At 41.9% G+C, this 19,644-nt stretch overlaps 1 protein-coding gene across 3 annotated transcripts in view; it reads left to right on the forward strand.

The window, feature by feature from the left end:
- The window catches only part of LOC125022151 (forkhead box protein J3-like), a 68,280-nt gene that overhangs the window by 39,317 nt on the left and 9,319 nt on the right, over positions 1-19,644 (forward strand). For all 3 annotated transcript variants that reach the window (XM_047608538.1, XM_047608530.1, XM_047608546.1), the window contains 4 exons: positions 1,400-1,501; positions 4,791-4,946; positions 12,866-13,079; positions 16,074-16,382. In XM_047608538.1, coding sequence (XP_047464494.1) covers positions 1,400-1,501; positions 4,791-4,946; positions 12,866-13,079; positions 16,074-16,382 — 781 coding nt within the window. The remainder of the gene's footprint in view (positions 1-1,399; positions 1,502-4,790; positions 4,947-12,865; positions 13,080-16,073; positions 16,383-19,644) is intronic.

Below are 19,644 nucleotides of genomic sequence, written 5' to 3' on the forward strand. Positions count from 1 at the left end.
CACCGCATTCATCTTCAGGAAACAGGAGACGTGTTTTTCTGTTTTATTGTTTGGATCGTGTTTTCTGTACGTTTCATCAGCGTCCCTGCAGTGTCACTATTCGCTTATTAAAACCCTTGTACTGAGCTTATTGTTGGAGCTACAGTCATATCGACATAAACAGCTTCAATTTGGCTGTAGATGGCGGAGAATCTCTACGGAGCAAACACAAACTTCTCTCCGTCAGAAGGTGATACAAATCAGGTTTTTCGTGTGGAGGAAAAAAAAATAGAAAAAAGGACCTAAATTTTAACAAGCAGGTTAGATGATAACTCTTTACTGCATTTTGTAATGAAATCATCCTGCCTGTTACATGGTACTTTATGTAAATGTACTTTTTTAACCACGCACTAGTGGAATACGCACTTTTACTCACACGACGTTGACTCATCATAGTCCCTCTTCTTCACAGCCGCTTTCAAACGCCACATAGCAATGTCTCAGTAAAAGAAGAAAACCGAAGCAGCATCATTAACAGTGCATCCACATGCTCATTAGGTGGCCTAATTCCCTCACTATGGAAGTAGGTTTTTAGCCGGGCGTCATCAGACTGGATCCCATCAAATCATTGGGATTTCACTGTGTGGTGTGGTTCAACCGATGTAGAAAATAGAATAACTCTGAACACAGCTGGATAGTCCTACAACCAAGTGGGATCCTTGTGTTTTAACCAAACTCAAATCCACATCACTCAGATTTTGGAAACAGGAGTGAGAAAAAATGTCAGTATATTGTGATTTGTTTTCTTACGATACAATATCGATTTTGAAATTCTTAATATTGATTTTAAAAGAAAAAGAAAAAGTCACGTTTTGGGCCGATCATGAACGACCTCCACACCTCACAACACCACTTTTTCTGTACAAGTGCATTAAACTTGACTGACTCCATTTGTCCAATGAATTATCACTGTCATCTGATGTACATACCGTATTTCCTCTAATAGTGGCCCGTATTCATTTAATAGCCATGTCTAAAAAAAAAAATGTCAGTTTTCCCAATAAATTGACCTGTTTATTTTTCACAGTTCAAACTGACACAATGATGTCATTTATTCGTTCATCTGGGCGAGTAAATAATGTATCGTATCGTGACTCAAGTATCACGATACTTATCATAACGCTGCAATGTTTTCTCTTTTCTTTTAGCATTAATTAGCTGTGTGTAAGTATTCATAGTGTGATTGCGTGTGCTTGTGAGAGATGGACATGACACAACATTTGGAGTTCACATGAATTTTCAGAGTTGAGAGGTACTTTCATACAAGAACACAGTGATTTTATTATTTGTACGAATGAGTGCGATGATGCACGGACAAATTGTTTTCAATCCACGCCTCTGTTCACCTCCTTGCTTGCAGGCGTCTACTCCGTACAGTCTGGAGTCAGAGTCTCTGAGAATGGACTGCATCATGTCAGGAGGGGCGTCCCCAACCTTGGCCATCAATGCTGTTACCAACAAGGTAGGACATGAGCTAAACAGTCCATCTGTTTTTACAATACCAGATAGAGGTACAGGAATCCATCAAATCTGTATTTCCCATTTATTTTATTTTCTAAATAATCAACTTTGTTATGGACCAAGGTGGAAAAGTGATCCCCTAAGTGCTTGCATTTGGAACTGAAAGTTTAACATAAGTCACAAAGTAGATCTTGTAATTTAGCGAAATGAAGAAACTCCCTCAGGTTCAGGTTCCCAAAGAGCAGTTTTGAAGCTCAGTCTGGGGGCTTAGGATTCTCCAGACAGTGCTCGACTCTGCCTGACTCACGGCTAAATCAATAATGGTCAGAAAGGTGAAGCGAGACTGGAGCTGAGGCAGACAAGTGCCAACCTGAGCCAGCACTTGTATTGTACTTGTATTTGTATCTAAGAAAAGCGGGGCCCCCATCGCTTACAGCCTGAATTTATTTTCCAGGGGGGTGGGGCAAGCTACTTAATTTGAGGAATTATTTCATTAGCAATTAATTCAGTTTCAATTTATACAAAAAAACTTTTGGATCATATTCTAACCCTGAATTGCAAAATTTACATCCTAACATTTAATTATTTATTATTACCATTATTTTTACTATTTCTAAGTCCTTTGTTTTTTGTTAGGACACATTCTCCTCCATGTTCTCCTAGCTTCATAAACTTACTCTCCATCTTTCCGACAACAATGACTTCTATGAAAAGAACTCTGGCTTATGTGGTGCCTTAATGAAAACTCGGGAAATTTCAGATGTCCGATATCATAGTGTTCAAGTTACAGGTCAACTCGGAGGAGAAATAATTTTGATCGCAAAAAAAATTTGATGAACATTAAAATATGTACAGCAGCTGTTTTTTTTTTATTTCGGATGCAGTAATTTTCAAGTTTGTCAACTCAGATCTCATTTTTTCCAAGTTGTATTGAATGCAGCATCAGCTGCAGCTGGATCTCAACCAAGCTTCTGACTGGCTGTGTTACTCTTCATCTCCATTGGTCGACGAACTCAATTGACTGCGCAAACTTAACAATATTCCACATCAACATTTTTAAAATGTTGATCTTTTTCTTATCGTGATCAAACGCCACACGCTGGAGATCCGACACAGTGCCAGAAAACTTTAAGACCTGCGTATTGTACACGTGGGGAGACACATGCAGCACTGGTTTAAAAGGGGGTGTAGTTTTTAAGACAGGAATCTCTGGAGTCTCTTAACTGAGATATCCTCTGAGATGCTTCTAGTAACAACATCAGGCTTCATTTCTTACTTACAGAGCATTTAAATATTAGAAAAAAACGATGCTACTTAGTGAGCACTTGTCTCCTGAAGGTTGTGTAATGAAAATGAATTAGTCATTTGTACTTGCTGCTCAGAAGAATGTTCTGACAAGCAGCTATTTTTGATACACGCAGGATATGAAGACGGATCTGACCGTGAAATGCAGCGCGGGAGTGGTCTCTGAGTTTTTCTCTTTAAGAAATAAAGGCTGGGGCTGTTAGAAGAACCTCGTAGTTTTGTCTTTCATCCAGACACACACACACACATTCTGCCTGGAAAACTAAACTTGGGCGCGACCGCTTATATGAGGGTTAGAGATCAAGCACACACACACGCACACACACACATACGCACAAGGCGATGATGTGTGTTGGTAGGTGACCCCTTCGTCTGACCCCAACCAAAGAGAAAATCTGTCCCACAGCAGCCCACATAACTCCGAGTGTTTGCTCTGGATGTGATGTGAAGGTCTGGGCGGCCTATTACGGTTTTCCATTCTGCACTTTTAACAGAATTTATCTGTTTTTTTCATATTAGTCTTTAGAAATTTGATCAATTCACTCCTCATTTTTATTAGTCATTTGTCTATCAGTTTACTTTAACTATCAAGCTCCTTCCAGCTCCTTAAATGTGAAGATTTGCCACATTTTGCACCATTAATAGTTAAAAAATAATATTGTATAATGACCTTATCGTGCAACACTAGTTTTACTAAGTATTTCATAGCAGAAAGAACTAGTCTTTAGTTCACATAAGGTGTGGAAGCAACAGGACGCAAGGCTTTCATTTACCTTAACCGTCCCTCCCCTCCCCTCCCATCCCCTCCCCCGTTCTGTGCAACTCCAGGAAAAAACTTCGCTCGCTGTCGCCTCAGACGTCGCTATACATTTCGGAACAATGACTCAGAGCCGGGCGAGGAAGACCTTGATGATAATGATGCCGTTGCCAACGTCAGTGATATCCGCCCACATCCAGACAGGTGGCGTCCTGCAGAGCACAGCAGTGCGTCAGAGCCTCTTCTTTAACACATTTTCTGCTCACTGAAATTCTGTTTGCATTGGAGGGCGTCTGTGCTTTTTTGCGAAAAAGACATTCGAATAATTTGAAACCAGAAAATGAGGATAGCAGAAAATATTTTCCTTGGGAAGGATCGTTGTAGACATTTGGATATTTTCAGTTTTTTTTTTTTTTTTTTTTAATGTGAATTCTTAAAATGTGTTCAGATCCTGATCTTTTTACTTCCGTTCCTCAAATATCTCATAAACCATATAACAATTTCCTTTTTCCTACCATGTCACATCAAGCATGATCAAATCCATCAAAACAGAAAACTGTTGAGGTTTTGCACACTACAAGCCGCTCTGCGGGGTAGAGCGCTGCCCCAGAGAGCCTTTGCTGTTATCTCACCCGAAGGCTCTATTTTCACATTTGTCTATACAATTAAACGTAGCCTGAAGGTAATGCTTGGCGCTCTGCCTCCCGACTCCTGACAGTCAAATGAAACAAGAGGAACGTGATTCAACATAATCCTGAGGCGCTGCCTTTAAACACTTTGTGATCTGCCACCGCGAGACGAACACAGCGCACCGCCTCTGAAGCGAAACTGCTTCATCCGTGTTCTCCGCGTCGAGACGTTTAATCAAAATCAACACATTTAAAAAAAAAAAAAAAAAAAGGAAAGAAAGTGTGTGCTTTTACGCGGCAGCGAGAATAATTTCATAGACCAGCACCTTGATTTACATATTTCCTCATGAGCTGTCCCATAAGTTAATGGTGCATGGGTAACTTCTTGAGGTGTTCGCGTCAAACAGAGGAGGAGGAGGGGGGGAGAGTAGGAAAACAAGCAATAAAATCATGAAATCGCTGCCTTTAAAGGAGTTTATATGGTGTAGGTTCAAAATGTTGGCCTTGTGTAATAGACTTCACTGTCACGTTAATATGATATTGGTTTTTGTGTGTGTGTGTGTGTGTGTGTGTGTGTGTGTGTGTGTGTGTGTGTGTAGGTAGCACTGTACAACCCAGAGGCAGAAGGCAGCGAGAGTCCCGGGAGTCTGGGCAGCCTGAGCAACAGTCTTTCAGAGCAGAGCCTGGCGTCTGTCAACCTCAACAACCTGAACACCGCCGTCAGCAGCGGCAGCAACGTGCACAGCTACACACCAGTAAGTCTTCAATATTTCCTCTGCTGTTGTACACAGCCTGGCCCAAATTTTTTATTTTTTTAACAAATTTTGTATTTGACAAACACACATAAACACAAACCGGACAAATACAGAGGTGTATACATTACACATCTTAGCAAAAGTCCTTTAGAGGTGCCACGATGAGCACATTTTTTACCCTGTCTCTGCATTGTGTTAAGCCGGCAGGCTGTGGCTTTAACCAGAAAGCTGTTATCATCTTTTTTTTTTTTTGCTATCAGAAGCAGGAATCTCAGTAAATATTTTGTATTTTTTATCTGTCATACTATCAGGAATTACTCCCAGCATGTAAAGTGTTGGCTCCAAAGGGGAATTAATATCCAGGATCTGTTTGATCTCCTTTTGAACCGTCTTCCAGAAACCCTGTATTTTTGGACAACCTCACAATATGTGGGTGAAGACGAGAAAGAACGGAAGGAGGGCGCACACCGGCAGTTGGTGAGGTGGAAACTGGAGTCGTGCACTCATAGCTCCGATGTGGAAAGTGCGGCTTATTTTAATGAAATGCTTGCAGGCGTGACCAGCGTTTTGACCCAGAGGTCTTCTTCAGGGTGTGACGATGAAGTCGTCCAGTGTAGTCCAGATGTTTTACTGCATTTTTCGACGTGATAATTGTTAAAGTGTTAAAATTGTACATTTTCACCTTCCAGTCGATTTCCCTACATGCTGGGCTATTAGTTAGTTTATGTCCTTTTTTGAGTGTTTCCTCTCATTGTCCCTCTGATATTATAATATTCGCTTCCAAATCTCTTCACTAGAATCGTGTTGTGGTGCTTTATAGATTTTTGATATAATGACAGTAGCACTTTCTCTAGTTTAGATGTTGTCTTGCAAATATTCTGCCGCTCCTAGTGTTTCTGCAGATACCCGGATTTAACCAGCTAATATGTACAAGCCTTTTATTGGATAATTACTGCATGGGCGATTATTATCTTTCATCCGGCAACAAGTTATTTAACCCAAACTAATGCAACGAGTTGCTTTTCATTTTTCAAAACAACCATTTCGATTTCCCTGATGTCACAGGCTTATTCCAAAATGACAATACCAGGATTCATGGGGCTCAAATTGTGAAAGAGTGGTTCAGGGAGCATGAGACACCACAGGGTCCAGACCTGAACCCCATTGAGAATCTGTGGGATGTGCTGGAGGAGGCTTTGTGCAGTGGTCAGACTCATAAATACAAGATCTTGGTGAAAAATTAATGCAACGCTGGATGGAAGTAAATGTTGTGACATTGTGACAGAAGCTTGTAATGGAAACGATGCCACAGCGAATGCTGCTGTAACCAAAGTTAAAGGTTTTGATCGTGAGGGTCCAGTTCATTTTATTTAATTGTATTTTCTGTATAGTGCCAGATCACGAGTAATTTAAGCTTACCTTTCCTATAGAACAGGTATATACCCAGGCAACAACTTCCAGGTTGGAGCGATGAAGCTCATGCAGAGGTGCAAAAAATATGCAGTTCATCAAGTGACCACTTGGGGCTCCAAAAGGGAGCAAATTCTCATAGACCCCCATGTTAAAAAGCTCAACCTTACAGCATTATTAAACATGTTTACAGCCTGGTACAGAAAACAACTTTGGTCTCAAAAGTTTATTTCACAATTCATGACAACTGTACGGGGGTAATTGTCTTTCTAACTCATTTGTTTATTTTTGTATTAAGTTTTAAAATTCTGCACAATTAAGGGCATTCCTGCTTTGAGTGACGGGTGTTAGCCTGAGCTAACGGGTAGCGGAGAGCTGGGTGGGCGGGTCTCAACGTCCAGGCTGCTTTAGCTCCGCCCCAACATGACCCCCATGTCAATGTTTGGAGTATCTGAGTGTGGGCGGAGTAAAGCTCATCCAACATGGTGACCACAGGCTCCGCCCACTTCAAGCTTCAATTTTGAGGTTCAGAATCCAATGGGTGACATCACGCTGGTTTTGTCCATAGTGTATATACAGTCAATGTTCATACCTTGTTCTTTAATTATTCAAACTAAATAGCCTTATGTTATTTATCTTATTTACTCGACGACATGTCATTTATGTGTCTCGCAACAGAAAATATATTTGTACAGTTGAGAAGAAATATTTAGTACCATGTACATTTCAGCTGATATATTGACAGCTGTCATCACAAGAAATCGTTACACCTCCTCTAAAGGCTGTTTGTTCTGACACCTAGGGCAGTGAGAAGAAAACGACGTCATTTTGTTTCTCACAGCTTGTTCCCCAAACATCAACCGTGCGGTGTCCAACAGCTATTCTGTGATTGGTCAGAAATCGAAAGTGGGCGTGGTTAATGCGGAAGTGCTAGCAGCCTTTCTTTGAGTTCCCAGATGCTAATATTCGCAATGTGATCCCTAATCTCTCCTGGGTAGAGATCGGTATAGTGTGTGTGGGTACTTGCCGAATGACAAAATAATAAGAAACGTGCCTCTTGTCGTTGTTTTCCTGCATATCCCACAATGCACAGCGTGTGTGACGTAAGCTGCAGTGGGAGGGACCCATGAGGACCTCTGTGGAGTTTGGCACTCAAGTTTCTCATGAAGTATAAATGACCTGACCAGAACGAACTTTGTTCTTGTTCTTTCTCACCTCAAGAACAAGAACAAATTTCCCTTTAAAGCCATAAACCTCGAGGAAACACTGGTCTTTATTTTAAGTATATGTAGTTTTCTTACATTTTTCTTAAATTACATTTCAGCTGTACCAGCGCATTTCTCTAAATTTGCTTTTTTTATCTCTATCTGGCAAATTTGAAACCACCAGCAGCATTTAAACTTTTTTTTTTTTTTTTTAAATTTCACCGACATAATGATGATTCAGTCACAGGTTGAGATGCTCATTCTGCACAGAAGGTGTCTGCTGCACCCTTAGGAGACTGAGGAGGTGGTAACCGGCTAACAACGTGTACACTGGGTCTACAGTACGCTGCTGAAACTCTCATTTTAGTGTTTGATGCTCAGACATTTCAGTCAAAAATACAGCATATCTCATTGTGCTCATTTCTGAATAGTTAGTAATTAAATATCCCATTAATTCATTATTGAAACAAGCCTGTCAGTTCAGTCAGTTCTTTATATATAAAGGATTTTTCGTGGCTCCTCAAACGAGTCGAGTTGACCCCGTTCAAAACGACTCTTTATTTATGATTTCATCCTTTCTTCTCCCTGAAAGTGCAGGTTGATTGAAAACGCAGTTCCGTATTCATATGCGCTGATTATTTAGCTTGAGAATTGAATTTTGTTTTGCAGCAGACTATCGGTGCGGCGTGCAGCCTCCCACAGCCCTCGGGGTCGAACGCCACAAAATGAGTTCTAAACCTGTGGGAAATGCTGGTATGCTTTGATACCGGCTTGCTTCTGTCGCGCGAGTAAAATATAAAAAAATAAAACGGTAGAAAACATCAGTCATCCATCCGTGTTGCGGGTTGATCTTTATCGTCGCTGATGCATTTTAATGATGCCTGACCACTCCATTGTATACAATTAAAGGCAGATAGTTTTATTAGACGGCAATTAGACACTCACATTGGGCTGTCCTTGTACTGTCAAAAGCTATGTGTGTTGAAGCAGATTTTCTACTCTATTTGAGCTGCTTGTCGGGTAGTTGAATAGCTTCTGAAAATCCCTAACATACCTTTCGTCGTCAGCGTCCGACCATTTTTGTAACTTTCCAACACAACTGTCCGACATTCACAAAGTTTGTCCTTGGCCAGCTGTGCAGACGTGAAGATGTGCTTTTATTTATGTCTTCAACCAAATTCAGTAATGTCAATTAGTCTTTCGAGTAAGACTGAAGTCTGAAAAGCATCCCACGTTTAAAGAATACCCCTCTTTCACTTTAGCTTCGAGAACTTTTTCATGGCACGACTCGCAAACTAGTTCTGACAGGCGATAATCTGACCCTGAGACTGTGTTTGTGTTTATGTCTGATTCCTGAGCCAAAGGAGGTAACCGGTATTCACCCTACTCGACAATTTTACCAATCATACTGTACTCTATATGCAGGGACACGCACACAGGGAGGCGTCTTTTAATCAAGGCCGTCCCATGTTGCCCGCTGTTATGGTGCCTACGGTCTTGGCTACTCCGGCTCTTGGCACAGCTTCTGATCCACACAGACGTATGATTTAACACTGGCTCTTTAACCGAGTCCTCATCCTTTACAAAACAAGGTCCTTCGGCTATTTGAATCGATTAGTCTCAAGCAGCGTGTGTGTGTTAGGTGATAATAAGTTGCCTCTTTATAGGGGACGGACTAGATTAGACAGCTCATCTGTCAGGACGTGAGCAGCCCCTTTGGTGAGGGATGTATTTGGACAAAATATTTAATGGTAGGAGCTTATCATCATTTCATCAAATACATGACAGAAGTTGGAACTGTGTGACTTCTAAGCTGACCGGTTTCACCGCTAACTTTTTGACAGTAGGGAAAGCACAGGCGTGTTTATGATGGCTCAGTAAGTCATGACTGTGAACCAACATGTACAGAAGTGGGACCTCCTAGAAGTGGAATGCAGCCATTATTAATACACGTGTGTTTTCCCTACTACTGTTCTAATCCACCATAAGACAAGGTCTATTTGAGCAGTTGAAGTAATATTATTAATGTTATTTTTCAACTGGAAATCTTGGAAATGGGAATGGGACAGCAAGGTTCATAATCATGAAATTTAAGTCAACACTTAGTAATCTTTTGTTGTGAAAGCTTTGCAGCTTTCTTTTAAATGTTTGTTTTTCCGCCATGTTACTATTCTGTATGTCTGTCGCTTTATATACACCACCGGTCAAAAGTTTTACAACAGCACGCAGTATCCTCTGGTATAGTTGGTCAGAGCTTCGTCCTACAGCAGGATATTGACCCAAAACTTTAGTCCGAGCTCAACCAGAGCTACGTCAGGACAAAAACAAGATGGAAAGCTTGAAACATAGTGGACCATGGCCCAGTCTCTAGACTTTAACCCCATGGAGCTAAAGCAAAGCACCCTACAGAGAGTTCTTTTTTATTTGTTGCATAAGTTAACAGAAATTGTGGTACACACCTAGACAACCTAGACTTCTACGTATCATTCTCAGTCATTAATATTTCCATTTATGTATATTGATGCTCCCAGGCCATAAACTTTTTGGGAGCCCAACAGTACTATTGGGCTCCCAATAGTATACTAATACTAATATTTTAGTATGTTCCTTTGTATATTTAATGTATTGCTGAATCCATTTTATTTTCTCTCGTGGCTCCTGTCATCTCAAACTTTTTCCACTGAAGTTCCATCTAGTGTCTTTTAAGTAGGACGGCTTTAGTTTTTCATTGATGTATTTGTCAAAGTGTTCGCGTCTGTCCCTGTAAACCAACCCCAATGCAATTTTAAAGGCCAGTCTCTGTTCAGAAAACATTTGGTGGGAAATTACAGGAGCGCCGAAAAAAACCCCAGCTCTTCATTATTTCTCCCTTGTAACAGCTGCTCACCTTTTTACCATCAATCACTTTTCCCCGCTCACCTCCCGCCCACATTAGCAAAGGTCGGCGCAATCTCATCTCGTTAACCTCTCATTTCTAGAGGCCATCCTTTGTTTTCCGACCTCCCTGCATCCCCCCCCCCAGCCCTCGCCCTCCCCCTCCTCCTCCATTTTCCAGACCTCATCTGTGGTCTAGTCCGGTGGGATCGGGGTTAGTTCTGACTCATTACCTGGCGCAGGTGATACCCCCCTGACTGACGGTGATTACTGGTGGCATCGATGGCAGAGATCTCAGAGACACCCAGAGAGTTTGCAGAAAGGCTGCCATTACTGGGTGGAGGTAGATGTGTGGGTGACGCGGCATGGTAAGTTGGCTTATATTGGCGCAGGCACACCGATCACGGCAAATTGCTTGTGTTCGACGGGGTGGACGGTGAAGAGGATGACAGCTGGGATGGGATGATTGAGGGTGGAGGAAGGCAGGCTGCATTCTCAACGTGAGGCAGACATTTGGAGCGCTGTGTTTGGCTTGTTGCGTTTGTGTGAAAAGTAATGAGTGGAATTTTATCATTTGTAGCAGACATTTATAGTAGAAATACATTTAAAATGTACTGTTTCGGTCAGTTATTTTAAATAAAATGTGTTGTGTGTAGCATTGCTACACACACTTTGTAGTTGCCTAGTTGAAATTCACATTTGCTCATTTAGATCCAGCAACTAGAGACTAATGGTGGCGTCCATTTACCTCGGAGGGCGGAAGTCGGCACTGGGAATGACGTCACACCCGAGTTATCGGCGTTGCAGTTACAGAAGTCAGAAAACTAGATGGCCGTGTCCATGAAAAGGCTTGACTCGTCCGAATATAACTTAGTGGACACTTGGTGTGTTTACATTTTTTGAGTGTAGAGTGAAATTAAAGTTTTTAAAAAAAATCTTGATATTAACTGATATTATTACCATCATTTTAAACTGACTTTAGCCTAATCAATTTACACAAATAGTAAATCAAACAGATAACTTGAACATCAGTTTGCCATGATGGTGTTTCGCACTGTTTTGGTTTTACTAGGCTATTGTTTTGAGCCGTTGTTAGCGCAACATGGGCTTGTAGTTCCCATACAACACATGAAAAACTTAAATTACACTATAACCGAATTTCAACATATGTATGTTGAAAAACAATGCAACAAAAACTAATCAGAAGTGCTAATAAATGGAAGATTACAGTAGCTTCTAATTACTGTTTACATACTATGCGGCCAGCTTGGTAACTTGGGTGTAGTGAGGATTCTACGACTTTCTGAGTAGAAAATCAGACCCGTCAGATTTCCGACTTCTGAGTACAAATGGAACGAACCATAACAGTCTGAAAGCGACAAGGTGAAGGGTAGTAGTCCGTAGCATGTGGGTATTATTTTTCTGTCGCTGACAAGTTGAGCCTTTTTCTTTCCCACTTTAGATTTGTTTGGCAGTTTTAAGATGCTAGTATCTCCTAACGTGGTCTACCTCACCTGATGAAAGGTGAATGATCACCTTTCATCATGATCATGAAGCATTGTCATGACAAAACTTTCAACAAAATGAGCCTTTATGTGTCACATCAAGAGCAGTTACCCAAATATGTAAAACTAGTCTTGGGTTGAAATTTGCTCGTATTGTGTATGCATTGACGAAATAAAAAAAAAAAAAAAAATATTGAATTGCAGTTCAAAAATGTTGTTACAATAGAGCAGCAGTTTCTTTACAATTTAACGTTTACACCTCGCTTTAGTTCTGTTCTGCTTCAGTCTGGTTTCATGTGTTATCTTACTCTACTATGTACGTCCTTGTCCTTTCTCTAATGCTTGGTGGTCGATATAAACCTTCGAAGCCCATTCTGTGGGCAAAAGCAAACCTTAAAATCGGTACACCTAGCTTCTAAACCACTGCCCGCTCTCGTTTTCTTTTGTATTTGCCTTTACAGTGTGTTTCTTCTGTATTTTATATAAAGTATATGATCCGTTTGTTGTTGTTCCTTGAGTATTGGATATCTCAGGCTCTGTCGTTGGATTTCTGAGCTTAGGCTGGCACACATTTGTTCCTGATCATCACATATGTACCGTCACACTGAAACTAAAAGTGTTAAATCAGTACACGATCCCAAACCTACTGTAGTTAGGTTTGGGAACAGTAACAATAACGTACTGTTGCACATGTTCTGAACATATTGGATTGACATACCATCCTTTTTCCCCAAGGACCCTGTGTTTTTTCTTTTCCCCCACCTCCACTGCTTCAGTAGTACTGTACCATCACCCCGGTTGCCCAACATCTGACCTCAGTCTTTCAGCTGCAGCGTGAAATCAGCCTTTCATCTATTTTTCTGAAAGCAATACATTCACTGATGTTTCCCTGTGTGTCTGTCCCTGCTCTTTGTCTGTCTTGAAGGTGAGCAGTCACTCAGAGCCGTCGTCCCAGTCCCTGAGCCTCCAGCAGCCCGCCCAGGCTCCACCGCTGCCTCCTCCCCCTCCACAGCCCCAGTACGGGTTACCCGTCCCTGAGTCGCGGGACAAGCAACTCTGTTTCTCTGACTTTGAGGACCTCAGCGCTTCTTTCCGCAGCCTTTACAAGTGCGTCTTTGAGCAGTCCTTCTCGCAGCAAGGTGGGTGTCAACCCTCTGTTTGTGTGTGGATTAGCGTGACTGCCTGTGTGTGCCAGTCCAGCATAAAGATGAAGCCAACCATAATGCCAAAAACTGCAGTTTTTCAAACAGCCCCTCAAGGCTGCTGGCTCCAAAAGCAAGTCAGTCCCCATAGACATTCATGTTAAAAGGCTCCACTGGTACAAAAAAAAATATACCACAGCCTCTGGAGCTAATTCTCCATTCGTGACACAAACCTTTATATAACTCAAAGCTCATGTCAAGACTTAAAGTTATGCATAGTTAAGGTCTGGACAGTTTTGAGTGACAGGCGTCTTTGTAGCCCTCGTTGGTTCAGACTCGGTCAGAAATGAACAGGCTGCTTGGGACGGAGCTAGACTTGTTCAAACTGCGTCAAACTGGATCAGGCTGGTTCGGTTTTAGTCAGACTGGGTCAAACCTGGTCGGACTGGGTTAGAGTGGGTTAGACGGGTTCAGACTGGGTCACACTGGTGCAAACTGGGTTGTACTAGGTCGGTCACCATCCGACTGCTACAGACTGGTTGAGACCAGATAGGGCTGGTTTAACCTTTTTCAGATTGAATTGGACTGGATAAGACACCCTGATCAGACTTGTTCAGACTAGGTCAAACCTGGTCAGAGTGGGTCAGACTGGTCCAAATTCCTGGTCAAATTCCATCTGTTGGACTAGTTCAAACTGGGTCAGAATGGTGCAAACTGGGCTCGACTGGTTCGGACTCCGTTGGACTGGTTGACACCGGATTGGGCTGGTTCTAACCTTGTTCAGACTGGGTCAGACTGTATTAGACTGTGTGATACTTAGTCAGATTAGGTCAGACCTGGTCAAATCTGGTCGGACTGTGTCAGTCTGGTCCAAACTGGGTAGGACTCTGTCAGACTAGTTCGGACTGGTTCATTGTGGTTCAGACTGGTCAGTGCTAGATTGGACTGCATCAGACTAGTTCAGACTAAATTAGCTGTTTACCTGGATTTGAAGATGGCGGCGACCAGACCACATTGAGCTTCAAACTGCACTCGGTTGGTGAAGTTGTGGAGAATTTGTCCATCTTAATACGAATGTGTGTATTCGTCAGACTTTACGCACATAATTAACTGGCAAGCTAAAGCCCACCATTTAACATTGCTTTTATAGCAGGCATCCCAGTCTTCACCTCCACCGCACATTACACCTACTCTGTTGTGTTTTAATAAACAAACAATCTGTTGTTCCGCATATCTGCATTTTACGGCTCGCTCAGTCAAATGAGTAAAGGCAATTAAGAGTAAGAATTCAACAGAAGGGGAGAAAAAAAACTAACACGTCTGTAGTCGAGCAGAGCAAAGGGTTCTGCAGCTTTGATAGCAGCTAATTAGATTGGTTCTAAACTTTGTGAAGCATCTCGCTAATTGCTTCTTGAAGCTTTCAGGTCACCAGGCCTCCTCCCTCTTGGACCACCGCACCCCCCCACCCTCCAATCGCCTTCCCTCTCTCGTTTTCTTCTCCCCACACACATCAGTGCATATCCTGTAACCGAGGAGATTGATGCGCTCTGCTGAGCTCCGCAACTGTTGCCTGAATTCACCCTTTGACAAGGTCCCCTTCAAATTGTGGTCAGGGGAGCACATGAAGAAAAAAAATGAGATGATAAGAATGCTACTTGAGGAAAAAAAAAAAAAAAAACAGATACAGATGCAAGTCTTGAAGGAGAATGAAAAAGAAAATGGATTTAGTAGACGCTTGAAAGGGTCCGTTAAGAGCGAGGCATAAGCAGAAAACGGTGTCAGCGGTCATTGTATTTGAGAGTTTGACTCATAATGAGCCTCGCAGACAGCGACTCCGAGACCACACACGGGACTCTGACTGACTCAGGAGGTGTCGCAGTCACAAATTACAGGTCACACCGAGACAAAAGCGAATCTTGAAAGGAGCGGATTAAAAAAAAATCATGAGCTGGATCAAGTCGCAAAGTCGGGCATGAAGACAACTTGCGTCATAGTAAATCCAGATGGATTTAAAGAAGAGGGGTCGCGTTTCAGCACAGTTCAGATTAAACAGTTGGTAGGAACCACTGAGTTTACACACTGCAAAGGAAGTAGATTACAAAACTGTTTTACGAGCAGGTTAAGTGTAACGACTCCCTCGTGGCAGCAGTGAAACAGAACAAGAGATGAAATGATGTACCGTCTGAAGGCAATGTAGTTTAATGATGATCCGTGTTCATTCCACCTTAATTGATTGTTGAACACCGAGCATAACTCACGGTAAAGTTTTAGAGGAAAAAAAAAAAAGTATGTTGTTCTGCTGCTGCACAAAAAGCAGGAGGAGGACACCCAAGGTCCAGTTCTAAACCCGAAGAAGAGACAGCAATGCAACATGGCCTGAAAATTTAACAAGGTAGCTGCCAACTTAAAGTTTCTGCAGCTGTCAGTATCCATGATGAAAAGTGAAGAAGATGAAACACGCTCTTGGGGTAACCTGCGCATGCAAGAATCCTTGGCTGTGTGCCAAAAAAAAAGTATAAAATCCATAAGTGGATGAGAGAGAGGCTGTGTGTGTGTGTGTGTGTGTGTGTGAGTGAGAGTCTATATGTGAAAGAGATTTTCATAACTAGCAGCAGGAGAGCAACTGGCCTGAACTCATTACATTGTTTTGGATTACTTATTTGTGCAATGTTTGCCTCATCTTTAAAAAAAGTCAGACTTCTCAAAACATGAGTAAAGGGGTCTTCACACCTCTGTATTATTCTGATTCAGGGAGCAGTTGGTGTAATATCGTTAAAATGTTGTCTTTGACCTCAGTTCGAGACAAAGCTCTGACGCAACCTCGACACTTTTGTGATTGGTCATAATTCCGCTGGGAAATATTGGATTTCCTAAAATCAAATTGAAATTGGAGCATCAGCAGCGAGTGTGGGCACTGGCTTACACCGATTCATGTTTTTTGTCCTTTTTTAAAGATTTGCTGTTGTTGTTTTTTTTTTCCCCCTCCATCAGGTTTGATGAGTATGCCTGGAGACTCCAGTCAACAGGCCAGGACCGCCTGCTCCTACCAGCACTCCCCCGGTGCAGGGAGCGGCGGCGGCGGCGGCCACCACCACCAACAACAGCAACAACAACACAACCACGGCCAGACGCCCCACCACCCTCACCACCCTCACCTCTCCCCCCACTCCACGCACAGCCAGCACCCGACGCACGGTCAGCACAGTCAGCACAGTCAGCACCAACAGCACTCCGCTCATTCCCAGCAGCATCCGTCTCTCTCCCACCAGAGTCACAGCGTACAGACCTGCCCCACTACAGGTAGGAACACGGCGTAAGAGTCGTCATTTCTGACTTAAGTAGTGTCTGTGTGGCAGACAATGATTCACATCCATTCCTCTTGAAGGGATTGGCCGAAAAGCAAAACGAAGACTTTTATCACTGCATGTGAAGACGTCACATTTACGCTTGAAAGTTTTCTTCGAATGTTACAACAGAGCAATGTGAAAGAGCCTTGAGTTGTTTCACAACACGCTAGGACGGAAGCTACGAAGGCAGGGATATTGTGTGAGGTGAAAGGTAATTCATGCACTTTAAAATCTTTAAAACCATTAAAAACTTTAAAACGCTTAAATACCATAGTTTGTTTTAAATATGAACACACAGTCACATACTATAAATGAGCATCCTTGGAAATCAGATAAAAGCCAATCTTTTTTTTTTTTTCCTGACTGTCCGCTGATAGTTGTGCGTGCATGTGTACATTGCCAACAGAAATTGCTTATTGACAATATGTCGGATGCTCCCCTCTCAGAGTGGGGTCAACTGCAGAGAACAAATTTCCTACGTAGAACAGGACAATAGAGTATCTTCTGCTTCTTCTTAATGGCATCAGCTTGCCATAACCTTGCATTCTGAATTACGTAATTCTGCTTCTTGCTTTTAAAACTTTCTCTTTCAACTCCCACATACTGCGTCCAAGTTGGGCCTCTGACCTTTGTGCTCACATCCGTTGCAGCCCACGGTGGCAAATTTGAATATTTTTGACAAAGTGCTTGGTGGTGTATTTGTTATCTCTGACACGCAGAAAGTTTGTGCCATTGTTTGTCTTTGCTGAGCTGTTGTTTCTACCTGCAGCTCAGATGCATAACTAGAAAAGAATGCTGGCTTGCACAGGGCAAAATGTGACTGTGACTTTTTATGCAATACGGAATGGTTTAGTACACAGGCCTTAAAAGATCTTTGGTTGATTAGAGATTTTTTAAACATATATATATATATTTTAATTTTCCCCCACAAATTTAAATTTCTTTAAATACACATTAACATGAATCCAGCATATTTTAGTAAAGGGAGAAGGGATAGCTTAATGAACACATGTAGTAGGTAGGGGGTCCCTACTTAATCTCTCCATCAGTTTGGGGTCCTTGGCCTGAAAAACGTTGAAGACCCCTGGTCTAGTACACAAGTGTCAAACGTATGGGCTGCAGGAAAAGTGCAAAAATTACAGTGCAGACATTAACTGCAATTTTTCCAGTGAAAGTAACTGCTACTCCGAGGGTTAACGCAGTTTTAGTGAGAGCTGTCAACATAACACAACACTCACTCAGATCTAGAAATATAAAAAAATTGCACTTCTTTGACTTAAGAAATATCCGGTTGTGCATGTTTTATAGTACAGTTGATTAAATTTAACCATTTTCATAACATACTTGTATTTCTTTGCACTAAAATAAAGGGAAACATTTGTCGTTATTGATACACGCTGCTTTGTTCCTGGTCCGGATCACTTCAGGTCAAACTGGGCCGTAAGTGGCCAATGAACTAATATGAGTTTGACACCCCTGGTTTAGTCTTATGGGTATTATATATCTTATCCCTAAAACTTGTAGAAAACACAACTAAACATTGATTCCATGTTGAGGTGTAGGGTGTATGCAAGTATCTCCCAGTTTCAGCTAAAGCTGGAAAAAAAAAAAGTGTAGAGAACTTTAAAAGAGTCCAACAACTGCTGCTAAGATACATCCTCCAGCAGCTTAAAGAAAATAAATCCAATGTAATAACTTGTCAAATTAAAAATGTGATGTTAACTCGAGTTAATGGACTGCTTCATATAGTGCTAAATGTACCACAATAAAAATGACTAAGTGATAATGAGACGGTTCTCTCTATTCTGATACCATGGTATCAGTTGGAGAAGTCATCCTGTGAACAGGACTTTTACTTTAGAAGCTCAATATAACTTAATGTCTCTAGTCCGCCGCACTGATTCTGGTGTAATGAACAGTATAGTTTCCTGTTTCACATATATTGATGCAGCACAGCATTGCGCAATGATTGAACATCTCCCCATTCCCAAAGCCACAGGGGTGTAAATGCAATTCACCTAACACGTCAGAAGAGATTCATTGCATTTATATTATATTCTTTCCACTATAAGGCCCCAGAGCATTTAAAATTATGAGGCTTGGCTGACACAAACAAGCATCTCCAAAGCTTTACTGAGGCTTTTTCTGCTCATACTCCCAGTCTTTGCTTCTTTTTCTTTTTTTTTTCCCCCTTTTTCTCCTCTGTGTCTCTGCAGCAGAGCTCTCAGGCCAGGGAAAAAGACTATTCAGACATTATTTATGTAGGTTAGTATTCCCCTCAACCAAGCCGAGGATGAATGAAAGCACCCCCCGTCTTTGATCCACAGCCGGAGAATGTATTGTTCTTTAGTTTGTGGTGGTGAAGGCGGTGAAAAGCTGCTTCTCTCTTTTTATTTATTTATTTATTTATTTATTTATTTTCTGAAAAGTAAAGCTGTGGCTGGGATTCTTTCTGCGTGATCTCATACCACCTTGTGGTTGTTTGCAGAACTTAGAGTGAGACAGATTTCACTTTCTTTCGAATATAAGTCTGTTTGCCTGTTTTTACATCGCTTAACATGCTGCTACGACTCTGAGTGTAGTTTAAATTGTATCCCTAGCATCTGATAATTCACAGCTTTTTTTAATGGAAAGTGTGGAACGATTTGAAAGGGTTTTCCTTCTAATTTTATTGTGGCTTAGCTCCTTTTCCTGTGGTGGGCCACGGGGTGACATAGTGTGAGATGTGTGGTACGACCTTACACAGTTTAAAGCACCTACATCCAGTTTGGAGCTAACAATTAACCTAGTGTGCATTTGTTTTGGACTTTTGGAGGAAACCGGAGCCCCCTCTGTAAAGTCCACATAGGCAAAGAGAGAGAACATGGAAACTAAGACACAGAAAAGGCCGAGAGCAGATTCAAACCTAGAACCTCGGTGCCGTGCAAACCACTGCACCTGTGTGTAAAAGACAGATCAGCGTCGCAAGATCAATACTCGTATTCAGACGTGTAACAGAACGCATCGACTGCGGGTCTGTTAAAACACAAAAGGGAAGTGGTAAAAGGAAAAGAAATATGGAGCGTAATGAAGTTTCGAATGATAAATCAATTTAAAGTTCAGCGAAAGCGAAATGATGAACACGTGAAACGGTGCCAGTTCTCAAAGTAAAGTCTTGAAGCCATGAGACGGCACAAGTGCTACATCGATCATGCATAACTGATATTGTGTAGGTC

This window comes from Mugil cephalus, chromosome 1, assembly GCF_022458985.1.
Source record: "Mugil cephalus isolate CIBA_MC_2020 chromosome 1, CIBA_Mcephalus_1.1, whole genome shotgun sequence".
NCBI lineage: Eukaryota > Metazoa > Chordata > Actinopteri > Mugiliformes > Mugilidae > Mugil > Mugil cephalus.